We start from the raw sequence: 16,580 nt of genomic DNA on the forward strand, positions 1-16,580 counted from the left end.
TTAAAAGAGCCAGTTTCCCCTGCCCATGCTCTCTCTCTCTCTCGTAGTATCTTTACAGCAGCGTGAAAATGAACTAATACAGGCATTATACTAGATACTTGAGGAGACACAAAAATGAATAAAGCACAAAACTTGCCCTCATAAAGGTCACAATTTCTTTCAAAACTATATTATGGAAACCATGACTGACACATGATAGAGCAAAGTTTACCATTTCTTAGATTAGAATTTCTATAATGTATACATTGCCTAGCACAAAGTAGGTAAATAAAAACATACTTGATAAATGAATGACTTATCTGGCATTACTTCTAAATACTTTTCCCCTATCAGAAATTGGTACAAATGCTAAAAAGTTTATCTTCCAGTGATATTATCACTCCAATTTTCTTATTATAAGACCTGGTAATAAAACATCTCTCTTGACCCTTTCTGACATGGAAGGGCACGTACTTTAACTTGCTAGGTAGGTAGTCATGACAAACGTAGGCTGAAACATCTGCATTTTTATGGCACTTTCCCCCAGTGACCATCATGTGTATCTGGGTATCTGGGATATATCCAGGCAGGGAATTAAGAAGGAACACCCACTCAGTTTTTGAGCATTACTATGAGCCAGGCTACCTCACCTACTTTAAGCCAATTTAAGATAAACATTGTTTTCCAATATTTTACAGTGATGAAAACAAGGGCCCGTGCATTTCATTCACATGCCTGGCTGGAATTCTACCCTGGCTTGGCTGTCTCTGCAGCTCCCCTTTGTCATATCTAATTGCATTTCAGTCAATGAAATCTTTTCTATTGAGAAGATACTCCTTAAAAAAAAAAAAAAAAAAAAAAAAAGCCATCACTGACAGTCAATGGTCCTGGAATACATCACGGGTCTGAGGTCCCCCAAGGTGGAACTACATCTTGGGTTTATCTACTCCAAGCTTGCTAAGCTGATCATTTATGAAAAACAAAACAGATGAGTAGTACTATAACCATATCCAAAATGAAATTCTTCAATATTCAGTCCACATCTGCCAACCTCACAGTGATGATCTTTACTTTTTTAACTTTCTAATGACTATCACACTTCCTTACTTTGTGTCAGTGTGACAAATCCGTCATTGCCTTTTTCATTAATCATTCCATTGGTTGAGTGACTCAGGCTGTCACAGAGAAGACAATTATAGAATTATTTTTATGGAAAACAGACACTGAAACATTCTAATAAAATTTCAGTTATTTTCACTCTCCTTGTTGAGATTTTTTTTTTTTTTGGCAAGATCAGACTCATTTATTCTTCTTGAATCATTTATTTCTCAATTTAATGATTCTCTGACCGCCATTAAGTACTTCAAAAGACAACCAGGTAATAAATCAAGTGTGTTTTATTTTACCTCATTTGCCTTTTCCTGTATATATTTTATAGAACCCCATATTTCAGGAGAAGAATTTAGGTGTGACTGCCTTATGGATTAGAAATCAACTAAATGGTCCCTTAGGCTTATAACAGTGATTCTGTAATTTTATGAACTATTGCTTCTTTTGTTCTGAGTTCTAATGAAAACAGCAACAACAACCAGAACTCTTGGTCCCGTGGCTTCTCTGACCTCCCCATGGTGTTCGCCAGTGTGGGCAGCAGCTGGTCAATGAAGCCCCTGAGGTCTGTGAATTAACACTAACCTAACATGGGATCAGACCCTGGTCTCATAAAAGCTCAGAGCAATACCAAAGCAATTTTTAAAAGAAAGAGGAAAAGTGTGGCCAGAAACTAACTGAACACATATTATTTTAGGATTTGGCAGTGACCTTCGAATGAGAAACTCAGCCGGATAAACATAACACATCTAACAGAATTCAAACTAGGTTAGCACTCAGCACATCAGAATTTTTAGGGTGCCCTTATTATTCCTTTCTAATAATTAAAGGAGCTTCAAGCTGCGATTTCCAGCACTGCTCTTACTTGGTTAATTTTTCCCATGGTGACCATATTTTGAGCTCACCTCCAACAAGAAGGACCAGAGGTATTAGGGTATGTTTGTACATGCTTGTATTTGCTGGAGCTTAAAGAGGCTATAAACTTCCAATTCTCCTCCTACATCAGAAGGATCTCAGAATTCAGCTCTCAATCTTTTATTTCTCCCAGGAGAGAAAAAGGCCTCAACATCATAGTTGAATAGTAGTTTTGAATCTTGGTTTGCGATTTTTTTTTCCAGCCTAATGGAAATCCCGTGAGGAGCACATTGTACTTGTAAAAATAGAGAGAATGCAATGTTTGGTTAATTATCCAGATGTGTAAAAACACAATGAAATTGGATGTAGAGAAAACCTGTAATCGTGTCTTTTGCGCGAATCTCTCTTTTCTTATATGTTTCAACAACATTCACAGCCTACTTACTGTAACCTGCCATTTGGTTACTTTCAAGGAAGGGAAAAAGATTTCATAGCTAAAGTCCAGCTTCAATCAGCTCCTCCAGAGGAAAACAAATAGTGTCAGAGAATAATATTAAAATGGAAACAATGTCCTCTTACAGAAATTTCACATATGGTAGCAGTTACTATTGTTTAAGCTACTCTCAGTTGACTACATTTCTCTGAAGTTTAGTAGAAAAAAAAATAGATACACTTATACACTCATTCTCTGCCTTGCTTCTAGGTACACATTTCATGGTGAAAAAATTCAGAACTTTGTCAGTGATAATGAGCAATGGCTTTTGAAATGAGACACAGCTAAACTGAGACACAAAGTTTCACCATCCACAGGCCTTAGTTCCTATCCTTTGCCTGGCAGGTGGAAAGAGGGAGTTGTCAACTTCAGCAATGGTACACTGAGGTCCCTGAGGGTCATTCTAAGCTCCCTGCCCTGCTTGAACCCCACTCTCCCCAGCTACACAGAACTAAAAAAAATCCTTCTTTGAAGAATTCACTACTGGGCTGGTGAGAGCTCCTTTGTATCCCCAGAAGGCATCAAGGCGCACTGCCCTTCTGGAATCAGTCATATCATTCCCTTGTTCTCCAGCTCATCCCAGGCACAGACTACAATAGAGCTGCCACCCATTTATGGGAGAAGACCAGAGGGAAGAAGACAGCTTCAATGCCTCACAGAGAACTTTATACACACACTGAACACCCCAGGAAAGCCACAAAACCTGGTGAAAACCTCGGTGTAATGGGCACCATGAGGGCAAGACTAGGCTAGGGCGATCTACCTTGGCTTCATCTAGCCTAGGGTAGAATCTTACTTCCTCAGTACCATTATTTTCTCTGAAGAGAGAAGTGTGGCCTTAAAATGGCCAGTTTAGAAAATTAATGAATGAGGAAAGCTGGAATTTCAGTGTTGTGGTAATCGCTGTAACTTCCTAGACATTTCTAGACCATGCGTCATCTAATTTCAAGACCATACTGCTGCAATTAAAAAAAAGAGCCTTCCAACAAGAATATGACTTTATCAAAGCATCTATTTCTTTTTTAATATGGGCTTAAAAAGAAACTTGCAAAATCTACAGGCATAGACATATAGCAAAAACATTTTGATCTATAGCCAATTTTTAGTCACATAAACTTATGCAAAAATACATGCTGCTTCCCAAATGATATATTCTTATTTTCTATTGAGAAGATACTCCTTAAAAAAGAAAAAGCCATCATTGACAGGCATAGGTGAACAAGATGCATCCTTTTCCCACCTACTCTGAGTTCAGTGCCAATTTGGAGAAATCCAGCGTGAAGCCAGGTGACTCAATGAGATGAATAAACCCTTTTGTTTAAAATGGAGACTACAGTTAATTTGACTTTTAAATAAAGAGTCTGAACACACTGGGCCGCAGTCGACAAACTGAATCTTTGTTTGCTCACTGTAGATACAATTCAGAAGGATGAAGCTGCATAATGGATGTAACTTAGCATTTCTCATTCTCAACCTAAACATCTCATCTAATCAGGTACTATTTATGTCTCTATGCTGCCTGCTCCAGCATGGTAATTCATTTCCAACAAAGCTTATAATGACTTCTGATTTACTCATATTCTTTTCCGTGCAACCTCAGTACATATGTATCGATTTGATTTGGATATGCTGTCCAAAAGCCAGAGATCCAACTTGCAAACATTTCCATATGCCCTTGTTCAGTTCTTCGGTTGCAGCTTAAACCTTGATTTTTGTAATATTAAAATCATTAAATAGTCACAAATCCATTTTCAATTCAAAAAGAAAATATTGGCAAGTGCAGATGAACATAACTGAAAATAGAGATTTGTCATAGGTTCAAGAGTTAAAACAGCTTGAATGCTATCTAATAAAATTCAGCAAGTTTCAAGCCTTGAGAAATAATTGCATTCCAAAGACTTCAAGTCCTTATATCACTTGAAACTTCCACTTACTCTATAAAACTTAATGATCAAAGCCAAGTCTTTATGATTAAAACAGTCTTGGCCAGAAAGACAGAGACATTCAAGAAGCTAGAGAACTTCTTTTCTGTTTGTGTAAGGTTAATAACCTTAGAGATTCAGCATAAAATATGGAAGGGGATGTTTGACTCCCTTCTACACAAAGTGAATCTGAAGCAGGTCCTAGAGACAGTGCAAGTTCCAGGTGAGAGCACCCAGTTTGGTGAACAAGCATTTTGGTGAACAAGGCTGCACCACTAGCTCATTTCTTCACCACCATCTTCAGGCTCTGGAGTCTGACTGCTTAGGTTCCAATGCTGGCTCCTCCACTTTCTGGCTGGGTGACCTTGGTAAGGCATACCTAACCTCACTAAGCCTCGGTCACCTCACCTGTAAAATGGGAAGAATAATCATAGCACCTATTTCATAAGGCAACTGTTAGGATTAAATGAGGTAATGCATAAAATAGTGCTTAGCATGATGTCTACCATACAGTCCATTCTCAATAAATATTCTCTAGTAAAATCTACAGATAAAATACGTGAACTAGATGTTCTTGAAGTATCACTTCTAGCCATCAAATTACATGATCCCAAGCCCAGGCTAACAGGATGATGGTACAGGCTTACATAGAATGCTAATAATTATAGGCCTACTTCTAGAATCGCTCTCCCACCCCACCTTGGTTGCCACCCCTCTGTTTGCATGTCAGTGCTTGAAATTACCCTATTACAAATATCTACCCATCAGGTAGGCTCTGCTCTCTACTCAAATGCAAACATGTTGAGAGTCCACCCTATTGGGTTTAATTTATCAGATCCTTTCTATGGAACAATGAGCTGATAACAAGTCAGAATGGGGGACAGAAACAGAACAATCATGATACAGATGGAAGAAGCATGGAGAAATAGAAGCTGTGCACAATAGACTGAGGAGAGGATGGCTGAGGTGGGAAGATGGCCCTGGAAAACAACGGAGGCCAAAGGAGAGTCCCCAGGGCCTGGGACATAGTACAGGGAGAGAAGGGCAATGAAAGGGAGGCGAGAGGAGCAGAAAAGATCACTATTGGGTACTGAGCTTAATACCTGGGTGATGTAATAATACGTACAACAAACCCCTATGACACGTGTTTGTCTATGTAACAAACCTTCACATGTACCCCCAAACCTAAAATAAAAATTTTTTAAAAAGAAAGGGGCTGGGCACAGTGGCTTACACCTGTAATCTCAGCACTTTGGGAGACTGAGGTGGGCGGATCACCCAGTCAGGAGTTCAAGGCCAGCCTGTCCAACATAGTGAAACCCCATCTCTACTAAAAATACAAAAATTAGGCGGGCATGGTGGCATGTGCCTGTAATCCCAGCTACTCGGGAGGCTGAGGCAGGAGAATCACCTGAACCCGGGAATTGGAGGGTGCAGTGAGCTGAGATGGCAATGCTGCACTCCAGCTTAGGCATCAGAGTGACACTTTGTCTCAAAAAAAAAAAAAAAGTAGGTGAAAAGATGCAGGAAAGAAATATCAATATTTTTATTTTATCTAAAGGCAGCCATGCATGAACTCCATTCTATAATATTCATTAAGCACTGTGCTTAGTATTGAATAAGAAACAAACATGGCTCTCGCATACTGGGAGCTTGCCACCTAACCCAATGGGCCATGATGATTTCAATAAAGGTTGTCAGACACTGTACTTCCAACAGGGACTTCACCCATGCAGATGAAGATAAAGTGTCCCATTAAGCTCCCTAATTCATTTTTAAATAGCTTCAAAGTTTTGTCTCTATTGGGTTCTCAAATAAATTATGGTTGCAAAACTGTTTATAAAGAGAGTCTGCCCGTTTTTGCTGATGGAGAAGAGATGTCCTGTTTTAACCACATGCCCTGCTAGTTTGGAAGTGTTCCCATCCACTGCCACAACCTCCCACGTGCACTGACTCTTTCCCTTGAGCGGCACATAAAGCCACAGGCTCAGAGAACAATGGGCGGTCCCCCTGATCCTGTCACCTACCTGCCTTCCCGTGAGGGCTGTTTTGCTTTAACTTCTACCTGGGCTCACGTACAATTGAGAGGATGCTAAATGTGTCTGTGCCTCAAGAACAAGGGCAATCTCACTAATAGCTACTGGCTCAGAAAGGATAACACTTATAAAGAAAGTTAATTATGGGAATTAAACACCGCTTGTTTCTCTTTTTGAAGTATATTTTTTTCATGCCTTGAGGAGGGTGATTTACAGACACATTTATCTCTTTTTAGAGAAAATTAATTCCAGTTGGTGTTCTGGGCAGAAATGAAGAGGAGGAGGAAGAAGACAAAGCAGCTTCTCCCCTTTCCTTTGCACTGAGGGCAGGCCCACGCCACTTTCTCTGGTGTGGCCACACCATCGTCCACACGGTGAGGCAGGGAGCCTGGGGTGGGTCCTGACACATTTTGCTGCTGTCCATATAAAAAACAAGCACAACCTCTAATGTCAACTGCTAAGCTCCATTTTTTTTAGACAAAAAGTAACTATTGCTTTTAAAAATGATTTCAAAATAATAGACACAGAGTAGAGGGGGAAATGCCATATCCCAGCAACGAGTTAGCGGAGCTTCTATTAACACTTCAGCTCTTGTCTCCAGGCATTAGGCTGTATGCTTGGGAGTCATAATATATTAGCCCAGCTTTTCAGCATGAATGGTAATAATAGTCATCATGTGTTGGGTACTCACCACAGCCAGTCACTATGCTAATATCTGAGGAGGGTTATCTAATTAAATGCTCAAAACAACCCTATGCAGTAGGTACTATTATTATTTCCAGACTGCTTTACACCAAATCAAGGTTCTGAACAGCTGCTCCAGACCCCTTGAGCATCAGGCTCCTCTCATTCATAGCACACAAATGTGAAGATATTTAGGTCTGGTGCATTTACATTGAAAAGCAGAGAACCATTTCTGAATTTGTGCATTTATTTTTTGAAGATGGCTCTACAAACGCAGCAGCACTATTCAGCTTTCCTAAGAGTGTGAGAAAATTAAGAATTTAGAAGAGAAAGGAATTTTCTTTCTTGAAAAATCTAGAACAATTTTTTTGTGTGTGGTGGCAGCAGCGAGAGGGAAAATGGGTAGGTATTACGTTAAAACTGCAATTACATACAGATGCTTAAAGAGTGGGTCTAGATAACTGAATTTGAACTTTCTAGTAAAGCAAAATATCCCTGGAAGTGATCTAATTTAACAACTCATCTGATTGTTAGATGAAATGCAGAGGCCCAGGGAGGCTGAAAGACTTTCCCGAAATCATCCAGGGAGGAGCAAAGCCAGCCCTGAATCCCAGGTCTCCTAATGATTAATCCAGAACGCCTTCCACTTCTCTTTTCTGCCACATGGCCTTAAAACAGAAGACAACCCAGATGGGACAAACTAGACTGAATAAATATTCATAATATTCTAATATTCATAATAAACCATCAAGGCATCATTATTTAGTGTTTTTTCTTCTGGAAAGAGCAGTGCCCCCAGACTGAACGTATCCCACGTAGTCCGGGGAGGATGATACCTCCTGACAATGGCATCTCTACCTCACATCTTCCTTCACCACTCAGAAGGCACAGGTTTCCTTAGAAGTATTCATCCTGGCAGCAAGGAAGGTAAAAAGAAAACTGTCCTTTTCTACACACATTAGGAAATTATATGCATAAAACCACAAGGCAGATGTGAAATAACCAAGTCAAATTTTTCATCTGGGATTTGGCAGCTTTGCCAAACATCATGGTTTGTATCAACATCAACATCATGGTTAACAACATCACCACATTATTTCCAAGACAAGGCATTACACACGAAGTAGATCACTCTTCTGTGGGAGGTGGAGAATGGGCATTTTCCAGGGTTGTTGCCAAATAATGGGAGTGTCACTTCCTATTCACTTCCCTAACCTGGCTCTGAAATTGGTTAAAAGACAAGGAACAGGCAGAAATTATCAGGAGAGGCTCTAAGTTGTCCTGACTGCATAACTGGCTTAAAAAAACCTAAAGTGTAGTATGCTAATCAGTCAGAACATCCCTTCCAAATAGCTTACAAAGAGAAGAAAGAGAGAAGAAGTTGCTAGTTCCAGTTACTTGCCATTCCCATGGAAAAACTCGGACCATTTTTCTCTTTCCCTCGCTGAAGGTGGACATCGCAGATGTGCTTGCCAGCATCTTTACAGCCCTTCCTCTGGCATCATCACTTGGATCTTCCTCTGGAGACCACTCATTTCCCACTCTCAGGCCTTATGGTTCAGAGTGTGAGGGCCCCTCATCCTGGTCCCTACCCTCCCAGGGTGTGGAGTGGGCCTCAGGCACCATTCTGGCCAATTTGTATATTCCAACCACCTGGGTCCAGCTGGTGGTTCTAGGATAGGCATGGGATCCAAGTGGATCATCTGAGATTCAGGAATCTGGAGGGCTGGAATTACTGGGAAAGGGAAGTTGAATGGATAGGCTATACCTGCCCTGGGATGGATGGAGAAGCAGGAGTACCACATGAAAAGAACTTGCCTGAGAATGAAACCAGAAAAGTACCAAGCCAAGTACATAGATCAGGAAAGAATGACAGGCAGAATCCTGATGACAAAGTAAGGGCACCCAGGTCCAGCCACACCTGACGTTAAATCAGTCAATGCCCTGTTTCACTAAAGCTGCTTTAAATAGGGTTTCTGTCACTTGCAACCAAGAGCCTTAACTAACACACCCTTATTTATCCTTCAAAACCCGGTTTAATTGTCACCTCCTCTGCTTGGCCTTTCCTGAGGATCCCACACTGAGGTAGCTACTGGTACCTTTCGTGGGGCTATTAGTCTTTACAGTTACTTGTCTAATTTTTTCCTTAACTTTTTTTTCTTTTTTCAAGACTCGTGGATCAGAGATAATATTTCTGTAATTGTGCCTTTCATCTGTATTGTAATTATTCGACCTTCAGATTTAGGGCAGAGTCAATATCTCATAAATCACTGAATTCCTAATATTTGTCCAGTGCCTCAAACATAGCAGATACTCAATATATCTGTGCTCAGTTGAATTCAATTCTAAATGTTCTTTCAGTGAACACTGGACCCTCAATGGTTTCCCATTACCGTTAGAATAAAGTCCAAACTCTGCCACAGGCAGCCAGGCCCTGCAGGATCCACTGGCCTCTTTCTGCTCAGCTCCTACCACGGCAGCTCTGTGCTTTTCCTTGAACCTGCCAAGCCTGTCCCCACTGGAGAGTCTTTGCATTCATTGTTCCTTCTGCCAGGAAAGCTCTTCTTACAGATACTGCAGAAATTACCCCACCACATCATTCAGGGTTCTGCTCATTATCTCCTTGTCAGACAATCTTATCCAAAATAGCACCTCCTTCACTCTCCAGCCCTTGCCCTACTGCATCTCTTTCATGACACTTGTCCCTGCCTGATGGTGGTACCTAGCACATATTTTAGTTATCACTGCCTACCTCTCTAGAATGTAGGGCATGGATTTTTTTGTTGTTTTTCAGTGTTATTCACCATTATCTTCCTAGCACCTAGAACTGCACCTGTGTTCTCAAATGATTGGCTGGTACACATTTTTAAAATAATCTTAAAAAGGATGAAAAAAGCAAACCCTAAAACTGAAACCAACATAGACAAATGAATGTAACTGTGTATTAAATTTTAACATAATCTCCCTTAAAAATAGAATTCTTTTAACTTTTAAACACAGTACTTTGTTTACAGGTGTGTAGTGAGATACAATTTAAGGATAAAAATCATTGCAGCAAAAGATATTAAAAGTAATTTTGATGTTTCTTGTTGGTAATGGTACTCATGTAGTAATTCTGAAACCATTTTGGGCATATTGTAAAAGCAATCAAAAGAGGAAACACACTGATGCCATTAGGAACCACAGCCCTCAATGTGGGAGAAGGGGTAAAAAAATACAGAACAGAGAAAAGAGAAGAGAACCTTGTGGTATGGAATTAGAATTATGGGTATCAGTATGAAGTCATTTTGTTTCCTAGCTCTGCCCACAGACAGTCTAAAAGCAATGACATCCCAGCAGCAATGGGCTACTTAGTGCTTAGCACTTGCTTTTTAAATGCCATTCCCCAGGAAAAAGAAACAGCATTCTGTGAAGAACTGACTGATTCCAAGGCTAGGGCAGGGAAAGTACAAGAAGTACAAGATGCTTCTGGAACATACCTTTGTGTCAAAAAGCAAGGACATGCTTGGAGGCTAATGGGGACCGGTCAAAAGGGCACAGGAGCCAACTGAAGGGGTTCCCAGTGACCAAATTTAAAGCAATGTAAGCATCAAAAGCAAAAAACAAATTTTAAGAGATCAAACAGAAATAACAATCTGTGAATCCACAGTACTATTTTTAAATGTAAGTAATAGGAGGAAAAGGGAAAAATCTTCCCTATGGAAGAATGCCAGGTGATATCCACAGAAAGATACATTAGAAAAATCACCATTTTATCACCCCCAGTGTAATAACTGATTCAGACAGAGATCAGTGGATGCTAAAACTACTGGATGGCATTTTTTGAGGAAACAGTGTTTGAATGGTCTTGAATTATGAATTAATTACAAACATAAACAGGTGCCTTCACAATGGCAAGATCTGGCAGACACCACCTTGACGCAGTGATCCAGTTTAGCATCACCAACAGTGGGACAAACTGACTTCATGTGCCTCCTGATGTGACACACCAGAAAGTACACACCATCTATGTAATGATCTTGCTCAAATGTTTTGACATAACCTAAGCACTGAGGAAAAAATCAGACAAATTCAGAAAATGGGACATTCTACAAAGCACCTGGCCTGGACTCTTCAAATCATCATGATGAATGATGAGGACAACAAACAAGGCAGGTGACTGAGCCTACCTAGTGCACCCATGGTAATATGTGAGCATGCATTGGGCCCTGGGATTTTAAAAATGTTATGAAAGGGCTGGGCGTGGTGGCTCATGCCTGTAATCCCAGCACTTTGGGAGGCCGAGGTGGGCAGATCATGAGGTCAGGAGTTCAAGACCAGCCTGGCCAACATGGTGAAACCCCATCTCTACTAAAAATACAAAAATTAGCCATGCGTGGTGGCAGGCGCCTGTAATCTCAGCTACTCAGGAGGCTGAGGCAGGAGAATTGCTTGAACCCGGGAGGCGCAGGTTGCAGTGAGCCGAGATCACGCCACTGCACTCCAGCCCTTGGCAACAAGAGCAAAACTCCAACTAAAAAAAAAAAAAAAAAAAAAAAAATGAAGGGCATTTTGATAATTGGGAGAATTTTGAATAAAGGCTGAATCAATATTGATATGTATGTGTACATGTATATACATATATAGATTTTAAATGAACAAACTACACTCATAATATATGTCAGTTCCGGTGATGTTTGAAGCACACAAGGAAACGTGACTTCTACTTACCTCCCCAGTGACATAAAAGTCATTATTTTTATATTCAGGAAATATCTGGAAAAACTGAATTAGTGCACTGCAAAAAGAAGAACAACAACAACACAAATTAATCAGAAAAATGATTCAGGATCTCTTCATGCTAGGATATCAAATCTAACTCTTTGGCAATAGGTTTCACACTTGAAATAAGATACCACTCTGCTATGAGCTCCTGTAGGACATTTTATTTACACAATACATGTGGGCTTACTTTGTGATAATAAGAAGTTTGGACAAGTGGACATCAATACTCTGGGCATGTTTCCAAATTACTGATTTACCAGTTTGGATCATCTAACTGTTGAGGGCACCTTGAGCAAATAATACAGGTTTCACATGTTACGTAGCAATTCTTGGAGGTAGTTCTGCAAACTTTATGATCCCATTAGCCCGGGTTTGTGGTGAAGTAAGGAAAATCTTAGTTGCTTACCAACCCCCACTGTGGGGGACTCTGAACATTTCTGATGGAGCTCCAAGAATGTCACATGTTAATAACCAAAGAACAGAAAATCTGTAAGATGACTATAATTTAAAAGAAAAACAGCAAATGGCCACAGATATTGAAATAAATGTACAGTAGGCTCTGGGCTAAAAAAAAGAAAAACACATTTACTAAAGAATGCTAACAGCCGGCCAGGGCGGTGGCTCACGCCTATAATACCAGGACTTTGGGAGGCTAAGGTGGGCGGATAACGAGGTCAGGAGTTCGAGACCAGCCTAGCCAACATAGTGAAACCCCATCTGTACTAAAAATACAAAAATTAGCCAGGCATGGTGGTGCGCGCCTGTAGTCCCAGCTACTCAGGAGGCTGAGACAGAAGAATCACTTCAACCAGGGAGGCTGAGGTTGCAGTGAGCTGAGATTGCGCCATTGCACTCCAGCCTGGGCAACAGAGTAAGACTCTGTCTCAAAAAAAAAAAAAAAAAAAAAGAATGCCAATAGCCACTTCAGTGATGAAATAGATTTTAACAGACTCAAGGAGTGATTTCATAATAAGCAAGAAGACAGTGGATTTTTAAATGATTCTTTACCTGAACAAAATATTTCAAAAAAAGGAAAACAAAAACTTGTGAAACTCAGTAGCTCTACGAGTGTTTTGACCCAGACTGCAGTGCCTGCGAAGCTAGGGGAGGTTTTTGGCCCAGTTTCCTGCTGAGAGACTAAAAGCCATGAACCATCCAGGGAAGATGAAAGGCAAGGAGGCTCTGAAAACCCAGGAGGATGGCGAAGTTCAAGGGTTACAAAGAGGCAAAACTGGGTCATTACAATCACCATGATCCTAGCTATATTTAATTTTCAAAGGCTGCATAAAAATTCACCATGAAACACTACTGTAGAGTTTCGGTGTATTTCTGTATTCATTATTTATAGTGGCCTTTGTAGCAACTAAATCTGAGAAGCTGCATTTTATAGCTTCTATGTTTGTGCTGGCAATAAGCTGGCTTTAGAGTGCAGATAAAAATAGGCATTCATTCTCCACCCTTCCCTCTCCAACCTTCAGGCTAAAATCTACTTCCTTTTCTCTCTTCCTGCTTGTTGGAATGGCAGTAGATAATTTAGCATAGTAAATCTCAATTAAGCCTTTGGCTTTAGCTTAAAGCTTATTTCCTTGTAGTATTTGCTGGAGAGTCATTAGGGTTGCTGGATTTAGCAAATGAAAACATAAGACATGGCTTAATTTTGAATTTCAGATAACAAATAATGGCTTAGTATAAGTATGTCCCAAATACTGCATGGAATATACTTACATTAAAATGTTATTTGTTGTTTATCTGAAATTCAAATTTAACTGGGTATTTTGTGTTTTATCTGATAATCTTGGTCGGAGATAATCTCCCAGGTTACTTCTATCTCGAAAATGGCAGGATTCTCCAGCTCAAGTTCCACTTGAGGAAGTTATCATCGAGTTTCAATTTCACAGTTTTTATTTCACAGCCAAAAAACTGGCTATTTTTTTTTAAGCAAGCACTTGGTAGCGTGGTAGCACTCCCGTTTCTTAAAAGAGAGTGAAGAATGAAAAAAGTAAATTTAGTAAATTAGATTTACATATGCCATTTGCTCATTTAACTGTATTTTAGTCAAGAACTCTTCTTATTACATGGTGAGCATTTTCTAGAAAATAGAATCTAGAATCAAGCCCACATGAAATTACAAATTTTACAAGCAGATCTGCTAAACATATATATAATACATAAGTGGCCGGGCGCAGTGGCTTACACCTGTGGGAGGCCGAGGCGGACAGATCACGAGGTCAAGAGATTGAGACCATTCTGGCCAACATGGTGAAACCCCGTTTCTACTGAAAATACAAAAATTATCTGGGTGTGGTGGTGGGCGCCTGTAGTCCCAGCTACTCAGGAGGCTGAGGCAGGAGAATTGCTTGAACCTGGGAGGCAGAGGTGGCAGTGAGCCGAGATCACACCACTGCACTCCAGCCTGGCGACATAGTGAGACTCCGTCTCAATAATAATAATAATAATAATAATAATAATACATAAGCATGTGTGTTCACAAGTGCACACTCCATGCATTTATTCAGGTACAGGAGCTACATGGCACAAGAAGCATGCTTCTTCTTGGTGATTCCATTTGGCCACCTTGCTGGCATTGTGCTAAGGACTTGTCTCATAAACAGAATTTTAGTTAAGGGCTCTCTGCTCGCAGAAAGGTACCTTAAAGGACCAAAAAGAGAAACAGATTGCAAGGAAGAATGACTAGGAGAAAATTATTCCTCAGATAAGTTTTTAAACAGAGATTGGGTGGATGCAGGGCAGAAAAGGTGAGTGGACATGATCATGCATTGTAGACCCAAAGACAGCACTGGAATCTGGTCAGTTCTAATGAAGTCAGAAGCATAATCATAAACACAAGCAACATTCAGGATAATCGAGTTTCAGATAATCTAAGCAAAAGTTCCATGCCAACAAAAGCCAAGCAAAGTGTACCTACAGCCACTGGCAGTGGACTTGAGGTAAGAGGTGGGACTCAACTACAAAGGTAGGGCTTGGACACTGGATCAAATTGAGGACTAGCTAAGACAGGGCCTGGGTGGAAGCAGCTTTCCATAAGACATGCCTATCAGTGCCCCATGTCAGTTTGCCATTGTGATGGCAACACCCAGGCGTTACCACCCCTTTCCATGGCAATGACCCAAAGACTCAAAAGCTACTATCCATTCCCTAGAAAATTCTGCATGAACCAACCCTTAATCTGCATGTAATTAAAAGTGGGTTTAAATACAACTGCAAAATTGCCCTAAGCTGCTACTCGGACTAGGCAGTACCCCTGCAGGAGCAGACACGGAGCTGTAACACTGCCCCTTCAATAAAGCTGTTTTCTTCTACCTCCATCTCACCATTGAATTCTTTTTTTTTTTTTTTTTTTAATTGAGATGGAGTTTCACTCTTGTTGCCCAAGCTGGAGTGCAATGGTGTGATCTCGGCTCACCACAACCTCTGCCTCCCAGGTTCAAGTGATTCTCCTGCCTCAGCCTCCCAAGTAGCTGGGATTACAGGCATGCACCACCAAGCCCAGCTAATTTTTCTATTTTTAGTAGAGATGGGGTTTCTCCATGTTGGTCAGGCTGGTCTGGAACTCCTGACCTCAGGTGATCTGCCTGCCTCGGCCTCCCAAAGTGCTGGGATTACAGGTGTGAGCCACCACACCTGGCCACCCTTGAATTCTTTCCTGGGCAAAGCCAAAACCCCTCACAGGCTAAGCCCCACTTTGGGGCTCATCTGCCTTGCACTGGACCGATACAAGCTCAGCAACAGGAATCCTGGCAGTGCTGCTCTGTTGGAGCCCGTGAAGGGAGCCTCTTCTGCATTCACTCTACATCTAGCAAGGCTGAGCCATGATCCTCTCCACCTGGCACAGGACACAGAGTTTTCTCATTTAATATAGGAAGCCTGCTTCCTAGCTGCATTGCTATGAAGCTTTGTTTAGCAACACTACATATCATTTCCCATTGCAAACCAACATGTAGGAGAAAACTATAGCAGCACTTCCATTTGGCTGCTAAGAAAATAACTATAGGTCCACCACTAGACTGAGCACCAGGAGGGCAGGGGCTTTGAGGACTGCTTACTACTGTCTCACCAGCACCAAGAACAGCAGCTGGCACATAATAGGCAATTGGTAAACAATGGCAGAAGGAGATTGGCACCAGCTAGTGTACTCCAAATCAAAGTTAATACATTTCATAATTTGTTTTAAACCAGAGAGGCATTGTGACTAAATAGCATATTCCAAATAAGAAAAGAGGGGAGAGTATTTTAACATCTTGTTCGTGAAAAAGTTTTATTTCCAAATACAAAAGCAGCAAAACTGTGAACGGTAAATGTCTCCTTACAGCCATGCACTATTAATAGTCAAAAAGAATGAGATTTTCTGAAAAAAGAAAGTTGGTTTTCAAAGGGAGAAAATGAAAGCTCCACTCTTTAAACCTGTAGTAGCCCATTTGCAGGTTTCAAAGCGACCCTCTTATTCCAAACACCCATCTGGAGAGCTGGAGAGAAGAATGTGGTCACAAAGGGAAACGAATAGTGTAAACTATAAAGGAAACAGCTGAAATCAGTTTTCTGCACCACCCTTGATTAGCTATTTTCCAGTTCTAAGAGCCTGAAGCAAAAAGAACTACAACAGCTATAAACAATGGATGCTTTGAAATAGGTTCCCTTTACATGTCAGGAAAGAGGAGATGGACCACATGTCAGCAGTCGACATCCCCATATGGAGGGGCAACTGGAAGCTGTAACTGTCTT

General features: G+C 40.8%; 1 protein-coding gene across 10 annotated transcripts in view; it reads right to left on the minus strand.

Moving 5' to 3' along the window:
* CPVL (carboxypeptidase vitellogenic like) overlaps nucleotides 1-16,580 on the minus strand; it is a 202,534-nt gene that overhangs the window by 82,017 nt on the left and 103,937 nt on the right. For all 10 annotated transcript variants that reach the window (XM_054687072.2, XM_016956801.3, XM_054687074.2 and 7 more), the window contains 1 exon segment: nucleotides 11,787-11,853. In XM_054687072.2, coding sequence (XP_054543047.2) covers nucleotides 11,787-11,853 — 67 coding nt within the window.

The sequence above is a fragment of the Pan troglodytes genome, chromosome 6, assembly GCF_028858775.2.
Source record: "Pan troglodytes isolate AG18354 chromosome 6, NHGRI_mPanTro3-v2.0_pri, whole genome shotgun sequence".
Taxonomy (NCBI): domain Eukaryota; kingdom Metazoa; phylum Chordata; class Mammalia; order Primates; family Hominidae; genus Pan; species Pan troglodytes.